Consider the following 17485-nt stretch of genomic DNA (forward strand, 5'->3'; position numbering starts at 1 on the left):
ATTGCAATTGTAATCTGAGTTTTGGGTACTCCACTTTCAAGAAGTTTCATGCTAATATCCATGGGAAAAAGTGGATGATGTCTCAAATTCCTTAGTTCCTGTTGCTTATTTGACCTGTCACCTAAGTGGAGGACCTGAGAACCTGATCCAGCCACAGCTGTTGCAGACATTTAGAGAGTGAACCAGTAGTTGGAAGATCTCTCTGCCTCTCTCTCCCTCTCTCTTTCTCTTTCTGTGTGTGTGTCTCTCTCTATTTTTTTAAAAAAATCAATTTAAAAATATTTACTTATTTATTTGAAAGTCAAGAGTTATAGAGAGGAGAGATAGAGATCTTCCACCAACTGATTCACTCCTGAGATGGCTTCAATGGCCAACATGTGGCCAGGTTGAAGCCAGGAGATTGTTCTGGGTCTCCCATGTGGGTGGCAGGAACCCCAGTACTTAGGCCATGTTCCTTTTCTCAACCCATTGGCAAGGAGCTGGTTCAAAAGTGGAATAGCTGGAACTTGAACTGGCACCTATACAGAATGCCAACTTAATAAGTGGCAGTTTTTCCCATTGTACCACAACACCAGCTCCCCTCTCTGCCTTTCAAATAAGTAAATCTTTAAAAAAGATTTTTTTTTAAACTTTTATTTAATGCATATAAATTTCCAAAGTACGACTTATGGATTACAATGGCTTCCCCCCCATACCGTCCCTCCCACCCACAACCCTCCCCTTTCCCACTCTCTCTCCCCTTCCATTCACATCAAGATTCATTTTCGATTATCTTAATATACAGAAGATCAGCTTAGTATACATTAAGTAAGGATTTCAACAGTTTAAAAAGATTTCAAAAGATTTCAAAAGATTTTTAAAAGACCTAAAGTAACAAAAGTCATTGTGATTGAGCATTGGAGAATCTATTGGAGTGATCTACTTTTTAAAAGATTTATTTATATATTTGAAAGTATCATTGAGTGAGAGAGGGACAGATTGATCTTCCTTCTGATTTGTTCATTCCCCAAATGGCTGCAATGATTGTGGCTAGACAAGACTGATATCAGAAGCCAGGAGCTTCTTCCACATCTCTCACATGAGTGCAGGGGCCCAAGCATTTGAAACATCCTATGTTGCTTTCCCAGACACATTAGCAGGGAGCTAGATCAGTTTGGAGCATTAATTTCTGTGATACTCTCCTTGCAGTTCAAGTATACAAAATCCACCTGGCACAAAGTCCCATTTATGGGTAGGCTGAGTATAACAGTTTTCAACTCTCCAAGGTTTGGGCTAGATGAGTTCTGAGTAATTGTGCTAAAATAGACATTAAGCCACAACTCTCAGTTTATGCTTTGTTAGCATAGTTTCATGTTTGCCAGTGATAATGTCTCTGACAACTTTAGGTCTCTGTATTGCAACCAATGAAAGCATCCAGACCAACAATGGTGATATCATCAGTCAGCAGAATGGTGTCCAGATGAACTTAACTGGCTTTTCTTGTTTGTTAGAGAGGTGATTTCCTGCTGTAACCTGACATCTGGACACAGACATTGGAGGCCATCCCCTCTGCCAAGTGGAGTATGCCATGTTTGGATCCATCCTATGGTAAAGAGGCCTCAGTAGCCATGCTCAGGTTTTATTGTTCTATATCCATAGCCAAAGTCCTAGTAGACAACATGGTTTGGAGAATCACATGCTCAAGTTGTGTAGGAGTCTGTATTTCTAGTATAGCACAGTTAATAGCCATCTAATTTAATTTTATTGGAACAAAGCAGGGTTCCAAGAGAGGTAATTTATTGCATCACAGCATTTAAGAACTAATGGATATCACAGCTGACCCAGAGAATTTAGAAGGCATGTGAACCTTTAGAGTGAAGTCATTGAGAGCACGAAGGGTAGTGTCTATAATATTTATTTTGACTGATTTTTGCACCTTTCATTGGAGAGAGACCCAGATAACCTGGACTGATTTGTAGCATCAGTGACAATTTTTTAAGTGAGGCATGCCTTACACAGAAACCCAAGGACTATAGGATATTAGCCTTGTTTGTTCTTCACAATGTGTCAAATAGTGTTATTCAAGCAGGATGTCATCAATGTGATGTATACTTGTATTCGATTGGAAAATTTGTATTTGCTGGCAAAATCAGTGAGGTGCCCATGTATATTCTAGAAGTGTCCCTTCAAAGTGAAGGCAGAGACTGAGGGGCTTTTGGAAAAGCTTTGAATAAAACACATTTGCCACATTCATAATAGTTGAGATACATCATTTATCTATTGAGAGGCATCAGAAACATTGATATTAGACATAAGGTATGGTAGACATAATGGGTGGGACATAGCATTATGATTTTAGTATTCTAACATGAGATACTATTTATTTTTTCCAGATTCAGTAGATAAAATTGGGCTGCCAAATAGGGAATAGTTGAAATAATCACCTTTTTGTTAATTAAGTCTAAGGTAATAAACTGTAATGCATGAAGACCTTGAGTTTTTTTTTTTTTTAATAGGGCCATCTTAATTATTTTAGTTTGTGATCTATGAATTCTTATTTTCTCTAGCCAAGTAACTTACAAACTTTATTACTCAAAATGTTAGCCCATCTCTGCCACCTGTGGGATTTTTTGAGTACATCTGACTATTGAAAATTTAGGCAATACTATAGTTAAAGTGAGATGCACCAAGTAAATTATTTATGTTTCTTCTGATACATGTTTTGAAATTGTGGGGAGCAGCCCGGACTGGACTGAGTTACTGGAATTAAGACTTATTCTATGCATCTGCTCTCCCACAATATGGCGCTGGGAGAGAAGTAAACAGCTTCCGCACAGCTGCCTCCAGTTCAACCAATAAACTGTAGGACTTGTTCCTGATTGGAGAGCAGCGTACTCGGCGTGTGGGCAGCCGAGTTAGGATTGGCGGAGGAGGACTATAAAGGAGGAGAGAGACGGCATGCACCAGGAACATCTAAGGAGAACATCTAAGGGAACACCTGTGCAGCCCCCGAGAGAGCCGGCCGGCGGTGTGCTGCTCCCCTGCGGAAGTGGGGAAAGCGGCCAGGGGGAACCGCCCTTCCACGGAGGTGGAAGGGATAGTAGCCAACCCGGGAAGAACCAGCAGCAAACCCGGGGAGGGCCGAGCAGACGAAAGAACAGCACAGGGTCCTGTGTCGTTCCTCCATGAAGAGGGGGAGCGACAGAAATTTTTAAAAATTTCTGTTGAATTTCCTGCTTAAATTTAGTGGGATCCCTGGTTAGGACTGTTATTTGAGCCTCACTACTGATTGCATCTATGAAACTTCATGAATAAGTGCATATAAAACCTGTGAAAGTTGATCTCTATCTTATGGTGTAGGGACACAAGAATCAGTATCGTTAAAAAATAAATTTTAAATTTTAATTTGGATCAAGTTATGTGCTTTTCAGAAATGTATAAACAACCATAATTTATACATCTTATATTTTCCTTCTTTAAATTTTAAGGAACTATTTATTGAGGCTTGCGCTGTGGTCTAGCAAATAAAGACTCCACCTGCAGTGCCAACATCCCATATGGGCACTGGTTCATATCCCAGTTGCTCCACTTCCAATCCAGCTCCCTGATAATGTGCCTGGTTAAACACCAGAAGATTCCGCAAGCCTTTGGGCTCCTGTATCCATGTGGGAGATCCAGAAGAAGCTCCTGGATCATGGCTTCTGATTGACATACCTCTGCCATTGCTACCATTTGGGGAGTGGAGTAACAGATGGATGATCTCTATGTGTCCTTCTCTGAAACTCTGCCTTTCAAATTAATACATAAATCTTTAAAAATATTTATTAATTTTTTTGACAGGCAGAGTGGACAGTGAGAAAGAGAGAGACAGAGAGAAAGGTCTTCCTTTTTCTGTTGGTTCACCCCCCCCAGGCATGGTTACACAGAGATCTTCCATTCACTGGTTCATTGACCAAAATGACTGTGTCATATCATGCTTCCTTTGTTTGTATCCATCTCTTATTTCTCTTCTTACAAGGTCATCAGTCTGGGTTAGGGTCTCACACATTTGATTTTTTTACTTGAATTGTGCCATGAAAGGTACCATCTCCAGATAGAGTCACACTGCAGGTTAGAGATTGAAGATAGGAATGTTGGAGAAACACAATTTGGTGCATCACAATGGAAAGCATCCAGATGTCTCCATCATGGGCAGCCAACTCTAGGTAGGAATTACTGTGTAAAGTGAGTCTTGGGATTCCTTTTGTTATTATTTTAATGCTATCTGACTAACCTAAGTGCATGCATGTACCCAACAAATTATCTGTGTACACCTACACAAACTAGAATATAGATAACTGATAGTAGTGTACATGTAAAATCAATACAGCAGTCCATAAGATAGAACATTTTGAAACTAAAACTGATGAGTAGAAAAATGATAACAAAGCCTGAGCTCCATTATGATATATAAGATATCCGCAATTCATATTTTATAAATATTAAATATTTTTAAAATATTTTTAAATAAATCACTGTGAGGAATATAAGAAAAACATTCACACCTACATGCAGGTTAATCAGATAGTATTGAAATAATAACAAAAGGAATCTTAAGACTCACTTTACACAGTAAGTGTAATATTCCAAATTAATTTAAACATACAGTGTGACTTCTTTTCTGCATGATACATTCTGTACTTACTTGTGAATATGCTATTAATTCATAAGAAAATGTGAGTATGTCTATTGACCTAATATGCTTAATTCAGGAAACAGACCTTTTGTCCATGTGGGGAAAGGTGCCATTCAGTGTTATCTCTCTGTTTTTACAAAATATGTTAATGAATCAAATGATTAGAAAATAAAACATGACGAGACAATGCTGGTTGGTACATTAGGGTACATTATTGTATATTTCCATTAGTGATGCATAGCTCAAGATTGACTTCAAATTTTATTCCTTAGGGGATCCTGAATTAGTTTCTCTGTGGTCACCACTCTCTTTATATCACAGGGACTATATTTTTCATTCTTCAATAAGTACTAATCAAGTATTAGAGCTCTTCTCTCTGACTCAGTGCTTGAGATTATAAATACCAGCCATTACTCAGAAGGTATAACTAAGACAACCCAGGGAGAGGTAGTTCAAAAGTCCTGTAGACAGTCTGTCTCATCCAAGATGGTCACAGGATGGAGATGGGTTTTCAGACCATTTTAGCTGAAATGTGTTTGGGGTGAATGAATGTAGGTTGCACCTCTGGCACTGTTTACCCATCTATGAGGTGAGTATATTAGTAGTATTTATGAAATGCCCCTGCATTTTCTAAGAAATCATTGTGAGATATGTGCAGGCTGACTTACACTATGTGGCAGTTGCATTTGTGGTGTTTCATGGTATATCTTCCCCAAATGCACTTTCTGGTTTCCTGCACTGTGTAGACTGACCAGCACAACTCATTTGAGGTTATAGAAGTTTATACAACACCTAGTTTCTAGGAACGTGGAAGTTTGGGTACTGGGTGACAGTCCCATTTCCTTTGGAAGTGAGTAGTTTTTATGATACTTCAAGAAGGGAACCCCAGGAATAAGAATCATTTAAGACAGCATACCACTTGATGATCTTTGAGACTATCTCTTATGGCTTCAGAGAAAAAAGAGTCACTGAAATGCAAAGGTGATAGATTTGCACAGTCAAAGATTTTATTGATCATACAGACCAGAATGAACAAGATTTAGGTGATATTACCTTACCTCATCCGTAAATTATGATATTGGAAGTTCTGGACCAGCCTTCAAAAAAGTTGTGAATGGATTAGAAAGACAGGCAAGGGCCTAACGAATGTTACGTAAGTGGTCTTGAGGGTGTGTCCTGGGGTGGAGGGATAACCTCTCATGTCTGAGAGTCACTGTCTACATTGTTATCACATGCCCATTACTTACCTTGCTATTATGATTTCTAGAACTGGAAGTCTCCTAGTCTGCCATACATTTAGTATCTAGAGCTTTGCTGCTTTCCTCTGTATCCTAGAAATTCTTCCTGGTAGTTCAAGGAATGTCGGTGAGGGTCTCTGCATGTAAAAAAGTTGAAATAAATTGTATTTTAGGAGATTGATGGTTTGAGTACTGTCAGATGATTTGTAGATGCCTGGCACCCTAACTTTTGGATGGTGATTTCTATTTTGCTACACTTAATTAAAAAACACTTTTATTGGGACTGATGATGTGGCATAGTGGGTAAAGCTGCTGCCTGCAGTGTCAGCATTCCATGTGAGCACTAGTTCAAGTCCCAGATGCTGCACTTCTGTTCCAGCTCTCTGCTATGGCCTGGTAAAGAGGTAGAAGATGGCCCAAGGCCTTGGGCCCCCACATCCATGTGGGAGACCTGGAAGAAGCTCCTGGCTTCGGGCTTCAGATCAGCACAGCTCCAGCCATTGTGGCCATTTGGGAAGTGAACCAATGGATGGAAGACTCTCTCTCTCTCTCTCTGCCTCTCCTTCTGTCTGTGTAACTCTGACTTTCAAATAAATAAATAAATAAATCTTTAAAAAAGAGAAAACAAACACACTTATTTTTCAGATTAATTTCAGAAACTGTCACCAGTTTCTTTATTAAGCAAATATAAATTTTCAAAGTACATCTTATGCATTACAATGGCTCCCCCCCCATAACTTCCCTCCTGCCCACAACCCTCGCAACTCCCACTCATCTCCCATTCCATTGATATCAAGATTCATTTTCAATTATCTTTATATACTGAAGATCAATTTAGTATATATTAAGTAAAGATTTCAACAGTTTGCATCCCCACAGAACATAAAGTGTAAAATACTGTTTGAGGACTAGTGACAGCATTAATTCACATTGAACAACACATGAAGGACAGAGATCCTACATGAGAAATAAGTGCACAGTGACTCCTGCTGTTGACTTAATAATTTGATACTCTTGTTTATTGCGTGAGTAATCTCCCTAGGCTATTGTCATGAGTTGCCAAGGCTATGGAAGCCTTTTGAGTTTGCCGACTTCGATCTTATTTAGACAAGGTCATAGTCAAAGTGGAAGTTCACTCCTCCCTTCAGAGAAAGGTACCTCCTTCTTTGATGGCCCATTCTTTCTACTGGGATCTCACTCGCAGAGAGCTTTCATTTACGTGAGTTTTCTTTTTTCTTTTTTCTTTTTCTTTTTTTTTTTTTTTTTTTTTTTTTTTTTTTTTTTTTTGCCAGAGTGTCTTGGCTTTCCATGCCTAAAATACTCTCATGGGCTCTTCAGCCAGATCTGAATGCCTTAAGGGCTGATTCTGAGGCCAGAGTGCTGTTTAGGACATTTGCCATTTTATGAGTTTGCTGTGTATCCCGCTTCCCATGTTGGATCGTTCTCCCACTTTTTGATTCTATCAGTTAGTATTAGCAGACACTAGTCTTGTTTATGTGATCCCTTTGACTCTTAGGCCTATCATTATGATCAATTGTGAACTGAAATAGATCACTATGACTAGTGAGATGGCATTGGTACATGCCTTCTTGATGGGATTGTATTAGAATCCCAGGGCACATTTCTAACTCTACCGTTTGGGGCAAGTCTGATTGAGCATGTCGCAAATTGTACATCTCCTCCCTCTCTTATTCCCACTCCTATATTTAACAGAGATCACTTTTCAGTTAAATTTACACACCTAAGAATAATTGTGTGCTAATTACAGAGTTGAACCCATAGTATTAAGTAGAACAACAACAAAAAATACTAAAAGGGATAAAGTATTAAGTTGTACATCAACAGTCAGGACAAGGACGGATCAAGTCACTCTTTCTCATAGTGTCCATTTCATTTGAACAGGTTTCCTTTTTGGTGCTAGGTCAGTTGTCACCAATCAGGGAGAACATATGATATCTGTCCCTCTGGGACTGGCTTATTTCACTCAGCATGATGTGCTCCAGATTCTTCCATTTTGTTGCAAATGACCAGATTTCATTGTTTTTGACTGTTGTATAGTATTCTATAGAGTACATGTCCCATAATTTCTTTATCCAGTCTACTGTTGATGGGCATTTGGGTTGATTCCAGGTCTTAACTATCATGAATTGAGCTGCAACAAACAAAATAAGGTGCAGACCGCTTTTTTGTTTGCCCATTTAATTTCTTTTGGGTAAATTCCAAGGAGTGGGATGGCTGTGTTGTATGGCAGGGTTATATTCAGGTTTCTGAGGAATCTCCAGACTGACTTCCAGAGTGGCTTAACCAGTTTGCATTCCCACCAACACTGGGTTAGTGTCGCCAGCATCTGTTGTTGGTAGAATTCTGTATGTGAGCCATTCTGACCAGGGTGAGGTGAAACCACATTGTGATTTTGATTTATATTTCCCTGATGGCTAGTGATCCTGAACATTTTTTCATGTGTCTGTTGGCTACTTGGATTTCCTCTTCTGAAAAATGTCTATTAAGTCCTTGGCCCATCTCATGCGTGGGTTCTTTGCTTTCTTGTTTTGGAGTTTCTTGATCTCTTTGTGGATTCTGGTTATTAATCCTTTACCTGTTGCATAGTTTACAAATATTTTTTTCCATTCTGTTGGTTGCATCTTCACTTTCCTGTTTATTTTGCATACAGAAACTTCTCAGTTTGATGCAATCCCAAATGTTAATTTTGCCTTTGACTGCCTGTGTCTCTGGGGTCTTTTCCAAGAAATCTTTGCCGGTACCAATATCTTGCAGGGTTTCTCCAATGTTCTCCAATAATTTGATGTTGTCAGGTTGTAGATTTAAGTCTTTAATCCATGTTGAGTGGATTTTTGTGTAAGGTGTAAGGTAGTGGTCTTGCTTCATGTTTCTGCATGTAGAAATCCAGTTTTCCCAGCACCATTTATTGAATAGACTGTCCTTGCTCCAGGAATTGGTTTTGGACACTTGAGCAAATATAAGATGGCTGTAGATGTTTGGATTGATTTCTGGTGTTTCTGTTTTGTTCCATTGGTCTATCCATCTGTTTCTATACCAGTACCATGCTGTTTTGATTACAACTGCCCTGTAGTATGTCCTGAAATCTGGCATTGTGATGACTCCAGCTATGTTTCTGTTGTACAAGATTGCTTTAGCTTATTTGAGGCCTCCTGTGTCTCCATATGACTTTCAGCATCATTTTTTCCAGATCTGAGTATGTCTTCAGTATTTTGATTAGTATTGCATTGAATGTATAAATTGCTTTTGGGAGAATGGACATTTTGATGATATTGATTCTTCCAATCCATGAGCATGGAAGATTTTTCCATTTTTTGGTATCCTCTTCTATTTCTTTCTGTAAGATTTTGTAATTCTCATCGTAGAGATCTTTAACGTCCTTGGTTAAGTTTATTCCAAGGTATTTGATTGTTTTTGTAGCTATTGTGAATGGGATTGATCTTAGAAGTTCTTCCTCAACCGTGACATTGCCTGTGTATACAAAGGCTGTTGATTTTTGTGCATTGATTTTATTTCCTGTACTTTGCCAAACTCTTCTATGAGTTCCAAGAGTCTCTTAGTAGAGGTCTTTGGATCCCCTAAATAAAGAATCATATCATCTGCAAAGAGGGATAGTTTGAATTTTTCCTTCCCCATTTGTATCCCTTTAATTTCTTTTTCTTGCCTAATAGCTCTGGCGAGAACTTCCAGAACTATATTGAATAGCAGTGGTGAGAGTGGGCATCCCTGTCTGGTACCAGATCTCAGTAGAAATGCTTCCAACTTTTCCCTATTAAATAAGATGCTGGCTGTGGGTTTTACATAAATTGCTTTGATTGTATTGAGGAATGTTTCTTCCATACCCAGTTTGCATCATGAAAGGGTGTTATTTTTATTGAATGCTTTCCTCTGCATCTATTGCAATAATCATATGGTTTTTCTTCTGCAGTCTGTTAATGTGGTGTATCACATTGATTGTTTTGTGCACATTAAACCATCCCTGCATACCAGGGATAAATCCCACTTGGTCTGGGTGGTTGATCTTTCTGATGTGTTGTTCCATTCTATTGGCGAGAATTTTATTGAGGATTTTTGCATCTATGTTCATCAGGGATATTGGTCTATAATTCTCTTTCAATGCTGCATCTTTTTCCTGCTTAGGAATTAAGGTGATGCTGGGTTCATAGAAAGAATTTGGGAGGGCTCCCTCTTTTTTGATTGTTCTGAATAGTTTGAAAAGAATTGGAATTAGTTCCTCTTTAAATGTCTGGTAGAATTCAGCAGTGAATCCTGATCCTGGGCTTTTTATGTTGGGAGGGACTTTATTACTGTTTCAATTTCTGTCTCAGTTATGGGTCTATTTAGGTTTTCTATGTCTTCCTGGTTCAATTTATGTAGGTTGCATGTGTCCAGGAATCTATCCATTTCTGATAGGTTTCCCTGTTTGCTGGCATACAAGTCCTTGTAGTAATTTCTGATGATTCTTTTTATTTCTGTGGTGTCTGTTGTTACGTTTCCTTTTTCATCTCTGATTTTATTGATTTGGGTCTTTTCTTTTTTTAGTTAGTTGGGCCAATGGTGTGTCAATTTTGTTTATTTGTTGAAAAAACCAGCTCCTCATTTAGCTGATTTTTTGTAATTTGTTTTTGAATTCAATCCTGTTGATTTCTTCTCTGATTTTAATTATTTCTCTTCTCCTACTAGATTTGGGTATGGTTTCCTGCAGATTTTCTAGATCCCTGAGATGCATTGAAAGCTCATTTATTTGGTGCCTTTCCATTTTCTTGATGTAGGCACCCATTGATATAAACTTTCTTCTTAACACTGCTTTTGCTGTATCCCTTAAGTTTTTATATGTTGTGCTGTTATCCTCATTTGCTTACAGAAAGTTTTTGATTTCTCTTTTGATTTCTTCTATGAACCATTGTTCACTCAGGAGCATGTTGTTCAGTCTCCATGTGTTTGTGTATTCTCTAGGGATTCCTGAGTTGCTAATTTCCAACTTCATTCCTTTATGGTCTGAGAAGCTGCATGGTATGATTTTAATTCTTTTGAATTTTCTGAGACTTGGTTTATGACCTAGTATGTGGTCAATCCTAGAGAAGGTTCCATGTACTGCTGAGCAGAATGTAAATACTCTAAGTGTAGCTTGAAAAGTTCTTTTGGGGGGAGGAGGCACGATGGCAGAATAGGAAGGGAGCACACTGATAGTCCAGGGAGAGACAGTTTAATAAAAGTGGAGATACTGCAGGTTCAAGGAAGAGTAGGGGAGGAAACAGCAGAAGAAACTCTTCCAGAACATGTGATTCACAGTGGACCTGTGTGGAGAGCGTGGGAGCCCACAGTTCGGGACACCAGCGGCAGACTCAACACACCAGCACTGGTACGCGAGGTGAGCCGAACCTCAATAGCCTGAGACACCGGCAGGCAAGCAGAGAGAGGAGACCAGAGGGAACGACCCCCGGGGGGGAAAAGTTCACCAGGCTAACTGGAAGAGAGAGAGAGAGAGAAAGAAAAAAAAGGTGACTGGTACAGACACGGGTTTCTTTCTCTCTCCGCTCACCTCTCAAGGGCGAGCAAGACAAAGAGCAGGCGCATCTTGGACATACGTCATAAGCAGAGTGACCTCAGGTCTGCACCGGCCCTGAGCCTAGCAGAAAAACCTGACTCTGGGTGGGGCGAATTAACAGATCAGGACCTAGTAAATTTGTGGTGCTACTGAACTGAGACTGTGAAAAAAGAGACAGTGGGGGAGAGAACTCATGGAATTCATGTGAGTACTCTCCAGAGACGCTACAATTCCATAACTTTGGCAACCCAGTGGGAGACTGAAGGAGAATTTGAGCCCACTCTGAGGGCAGAACAGATTCCCTGTGTGGTCGTTGGGAAAGAGCTTCTGATCTCTGGCTCCTGTGGGTATATCATTTGCCTGCTAACTACCTCCAACTTTGTTCAGCTGTGCGGAATTAGTTCCCTTTTGAATCAAAAAAAGAAAGAGAGAGAGAGAGAGATCTACCACGCCTAACCTGGGAGTGTCACCTTTGGTACACCAAACAGAGCTCTCAGGCCACATCCATCTCAAGCCTCTAAGGCTCCATCAAAAACAGACAGTCCACTTAATCTAGAGTCATAGTATAACAAGAAAAAGCACCACAGTGAAGAAACCAAATATCTCCAATATGCCAAATAACAAACGCAAAAATCGAGGTAATAAAAACAAGGAAGTCACCATGACGCCCCCAAATGAAAAAGACACCCCAATTCAAGATTATGAAGATGATGACATAGAATAAATGCAAGAAGCAGACCTCAAAAAATTGATAAGAACATTAAGAAGTTCTCAAAAACAAATTCTTTAACTACAGAAATCCTTAATTGACAAGATAGAAAATCTCTCGTGAAAATGAAATATTAAGGAGGAATCAAAATGAAATGAAACAACTAGTACAACAGGAAACTGGGATAGTGACGAGAAATAATAATGAAGTGAGTAATTCAATAGATGAAATGAAAAACACAATAGAGAGCCTTACAAACAGAATGGGTGAAGCAGAAGAGAGAATATCGGACTTAGAAGATAGAGCACAGGAAAACATACAGTCAGACCAAAGAAAAGAAGAGGAAATTAGAAATCTAAAACATATTGTCAGGAATCTTCAGGATACTATTAAAAAACCCAACATTTGGGTTCTAGGAGTTCCTGAAGGCACGGAGAGGGAGAAAGGATTAGAAGGCCTTTTTAGTGAGATATTAGCAGAAAATTTCCCAGGTTTGGAGAAGGACAGAGAAATCCTAGTACAGGAAGCTCACAGAACCCCTAATAAACACGACCAAAAGAGATCCTCACCACGAAACGTTGTAATTAAACTCACCACAGTGAAACATAAAGAAAAGATCCTAAAATGTGCAAGAGAGAAACGTCAGATTACTCTCAGAGGATCTCCAATCAGACTCACAGCTGACTTCTCATCAGAAACCCTACAAACTAGGAGGGAATGGTGAGATACAGCCCAGGTACTAAGAGAGAGCAACTGCCAGCCCAGAATATTATATCCTGCAAAGCTATCATTTGTGAATGAAGGTGAAATAAAGACTTTTCATAGCAAACAGAAATTGAAAGACTTTGTGGCCACTCGTCCGGCCCTGCAAAAGATGCTTAAAGATGTGTTACACACAGAAACACGGTCATCAATATGAAAGAAGGTAAAGGAAGGAAACCTCACAGCAAAAGATCACAGGGAATTCAAAGCATATATTAGAACTTATCTTTGGCAAATGGCAGGGCAAAGTTACCACTTATCATTAGTCACTTTGAATGTGAATGGCCTGAACTGTCCAGTTAAAAGACACAGATTGGCTGATTGGGTTAAGGAACAAAACCCATCTATTTGCTGCTTACAAGAAACACATCTTTCCAACAAAGATGCATACAGACTGAAAGTGAAAGGCTGGAAAAAGATATACCATGCCAACAAAAACGAAAAAAGAGCGGTTGTAGCCATCTTAATATCGGACAACATAAACTTTACCACAAAAACTGTTAAAAGAGACAAAGAAGGGGCACTATATAATGATTAAGGGATTGATACAACAAGAAGATATAACTATTAATGTATATGCACCTAACTACAGGGCACCAGTTTATCTAAAAGATTTATTAAGTGACTTAAAGGGAGACTTAGACCCCAATACAATAGTACTGGGGGAATTCAATACTCCACTCTCAGAAATAGGCAGATCAACAGGACAGAAGATCAACAAGGAGACAGTAGATTTAAATGACACTATAGCCCAAATGGATCTAACAGATATATACAGAACTTTTAATCCTACAGCTAAAGATTTTACATTCTTCTCAGAAGTACATGGAACCTTCTCTAGGATTGACCACATACTGGGTCATAAAGCAAGTCTCAGCAAATTCAAAAGAATTAAAATCATACCATGCAGCTTCTCAGACCATAAAGGAATGAAGTTGGAAATTAGCAACTCAGGAATCCCTAGACCATACACAAACACATGGAGATTGAACAACATGCTCCTGAATGAACAATGGGTCATAGAAGAAATTAGGAGAGATCAAAAATTTTCTGGCAGTAAATGAGGATAACAGCACAACATACCAAAACTTATGGGACGCAGCAAAAGCAGTGTTAAGAGGAAAGTTTATATCAATAGGTGCCTACATCAAGAAATTGGAAAGACACCAAATAGATGAGCTTTCAATTCACCTCAAGGATCTAGAAAACCTACAGCAAACCAGAACCAAATCTAGTAGGAGAAGAGAGATAATTAAAATCAGAGAAGAAATCAACAGGATTGAATCCAAAAAAAAACATTACAAAAAATCAGCCAAACGAAGAGCTGGTTTTTTGAAAAAATAAACAAAATTGACACCCCATTGGCCCAACTAACTAAAAAAAGAAGAGAAAAGACCCAAATCAATAAAATCAGAGATGAAAAAGGAAACATAACAACAGACACCACAGAAATCAAAAGAATCATCAGAAATTACTACAAGGACTTGTATGCCAGCAAACAGGGAAACCTATCAGAAATGGATAGATTCCTGGACACATGCAACCTACCTAAATTGTACTAGGAAGACATCGAAAACCTAAATAGACCCATAACTGAGACAGAAATTGAAACAGCCTTTATTACTGTTTAGTATAAATAAATAAATAAAAAATAAATAAAATAATAATAATAAAATAAAATAAAAATAATAAAATAAATTAAAAAATAAATAAATAAATAAATAAATAAAATTTAGTATAAATAAATAAATATTACTGTTTAGTATAAATAAATAAATAAAAAAATAAATAAATAAATAAAGGCCCTCCCAACAAAGAAAAGCCCAGGACCAGATGGATTCACTGCTGAATTCTACCAGACATTTAAAGAAGAACTGACTCCAATTCTTCTCAAACTATTCAGAATAATCGAAAAAGAGGGAGTCCTCTCAAATTCTTTCTATGAACCCAGCATCACCTTAATTCCTAAGCCGGAAAAAGATGCAGCACTGAAAGAGAATTACAGACCAATATCCCTGATGAACATAGATGCAAAAATCCTCAATAAAATTCTCGCCAATAGAATGCAACAACACATCAGAAAGATCATCCACCCAGACCAAGTGGGATTTATCCCTGGTATGCAGGGATGGTTTAATGTGCACAAGACAATCAATGTGATACACCACATTAACAGACTGCAGAAGAAAAACCATATGATTATCTCAACAGATGCCGAGAAAGCATTTGATAAAATACAACACCCATTCATGATGAAAACCCTAAGCAAACTAGGTTTGGAAGGAACATTCCTCAATACAATCAAAGCAATCTATGAAAAACCCACAGCCAACATCCTATTGAATGGGGAAAAGTTGGAAGCATTTCCACTGAGATCTGGTACCAGACAGGGATGCCCACTCTCACCACTGCTATTCAATATAGTTCTGGAAGTTCTCGCCAGAGCTATTAGGCAAGAAAAAGAAATTAAAGGGATACAAATGGGGAAGGAAAAATTCAAACTATCCCTCTTTGCAGATGATATGATTCTTTATTTAGGGGATCCAAAGACCTCTACTAAGAGACTCTTGGAACTCATAGAAGAGTTTGGCAAAGTAGCAGGAAATAAAATCAATGCACAAAAATCAACAGCCTTTGTATACACAGGCAATGTCACAGTTGAGGAAGAACTTCTAAGATCAATCCCATTCACAATAGCTACAAAAACAATCAAATACCTTGGAATAAACTTAACCAAGGACGTTAAAGATCTCTACGATGAGAATTACAAAATCTTACAGAAAGAAATAGAAGAGGATACCAAAAAATGGAAAAATCTTCCATGCTCATGGATTGGAAGAATCAATATCATCAAAATGTCCATTCTCCCAAAAGCAATTTATACATTCAATGCAATACTAATCAAAATACTGAAGACATTCTCAGATCTGGAAAAAATGGTGCTGAAATTTATATGGAGGCACAAGAGACCTCGAATAGCTAATGCAATCTTGTATAACAAAAACAAAGCTGGAGGCATCTCAATACCACATTTCAAAACATACTACAGGGCAGTTGTAATCAAAACAGCATGGTACTGGTACAGAAACAGATGGATAGACCAATGGAACAGAATTGAAACACCAGAAATCAACCCAAACATCTACAGCCAACTTATATTTGATCAAGGATCTAAAACCAATTCCTGGAGCAAGGACAGTCTATTCAATAAATGGTGCTGGGAAAACTGGATTTCCACGTGCAGAAGCATGAAGCAAGACCCCTACCTTACACCTTACACAAAAATCCACTCAACATGGATTAAAGACCTAAATCTACGACTTGACACCATGAAGTTATTAGAGAACATTGGAGAAACCCTTCAAGATATTGGCACAAGCAAAGAGTTTCTGGAAAAGACCCGGGAGGCACAGGCAGTCAAAGTCAAAATCAACTATTGGGATTGCATCAAATTGAGAAGTTTCTCTACTGCAAAATCAACAGTCAGGAGAGTGAAGAGATAACTGACAGAATGGGAAAAAATATTTGCAAACTATGCAACAGATAAAGGGTTAATAACCAGAATCTACAAAGAGATCAAGAAACTCCACAAAAACAAAAGAAACAACCCACTGGAGAGATGGGCCAAGGACCTCAATAGAAATTTTTCAAAAGAGGACATCAAAATGGCCAACAGGCACATGAAAAAATGTTCAAGGTCACTAGCAATCAGGGAAATGCAAATCAAAACCACAATGAGGTTTCACCTCACCCCGGTTAGAATGGCTCACATACAGAAATCTACCAACAACAGATGCTGGCGAGGATGTGGGGAAAAAGGGACACTAACCCAGTGTTGGTGGGAATGCAAACTGGTCAAGCCACTATGGAAGTCAGTCTGGAGATTCCTCAGAAACCTGAATATAGCCCTACCGTTCGAGCCAGCCATCCCACTCCTTGGAATTTACCCAAAGGAATTTAAATTGGCAAACAAAATAGCGGTCTGCACCCTAATGTTTATTGCAGCACAATTCACAATAGCCAAGACCTGGAACCAACCTAAATGCCCATCAACGATAGACTGGATAAAGAAATTATGGGATATGTACTCTTTACAATACTATACTGCAGTAAGAAACAATGAAACCCAGTCATTTGCAACAAAATGGAGGAATCTGGAACACATCATGCTGAGTGAAATAAGCCAGTCCCAAAGGGACAAATACCATATGTTCTCCCTGATCGGTGACAACTGACTGAACACCAAAAAGGAAACCTGTTGAAGTGAAATGGACACTATGAGAAATGGTGACTTGATCAGCATAGCCCTGACTGTTAATGAACAACTTAATACATTATCCCTCTTAGTAGTTTTTTTTTGTCTGTTCTACTTAATATGACTGTTTTAATTTTGTAATTAATACACAGTTATTTGTAAGTGTTGAAATTTAACTGAAATGTGATCCCTGTTGAACATAAGAGTGGGAATAAGAGAGGGAAGAGATGTACAATTTGGGACATGCTCAAGCTGACTTGCCCCAAATGGTAGAGTTAGAAACATACCAGGGGACTCCAAT

General features: G+C 38.6%; 1 protein-coding gene across 1 annotated transcript in view; it reads left to right on the forward strand.

Annotated features, from left to right (window-relative positions):
- The first annotated feature begins 862 nt into the window (after window positions 1-862).
- The window catches only part of LOC100344946 (zinc finger protein 585A), a 34406-nt gene continuing 17783 nt past the window's right edge, over window positions 863-17485 (forward strand). Inside the window, 1 exon segment of the mRNA XM_051830636.2 lies at window positions 863-1587. Coding sequence (XP_051686596.2) covers window positions 1585-1587 — 3 coding nt within the window. The 5' untranslated portion in view covers window positions 863-1584.

Source organism: Oryctolagus cuniculus, chromosome 8, assembly GCF_964237555.1.
Source record: "Oryctolagus cuniculus chromosome 8, mOryCun1.1, whole genome shotgun sequence".
Taxonomy (NCBI): domain Eukaryota; kingdom Metazoa; phylum Chordata; class Mammalia; order Lagomorpha; family Leporidae; genus Oryctolagus; species Oryctolagus cuniculus.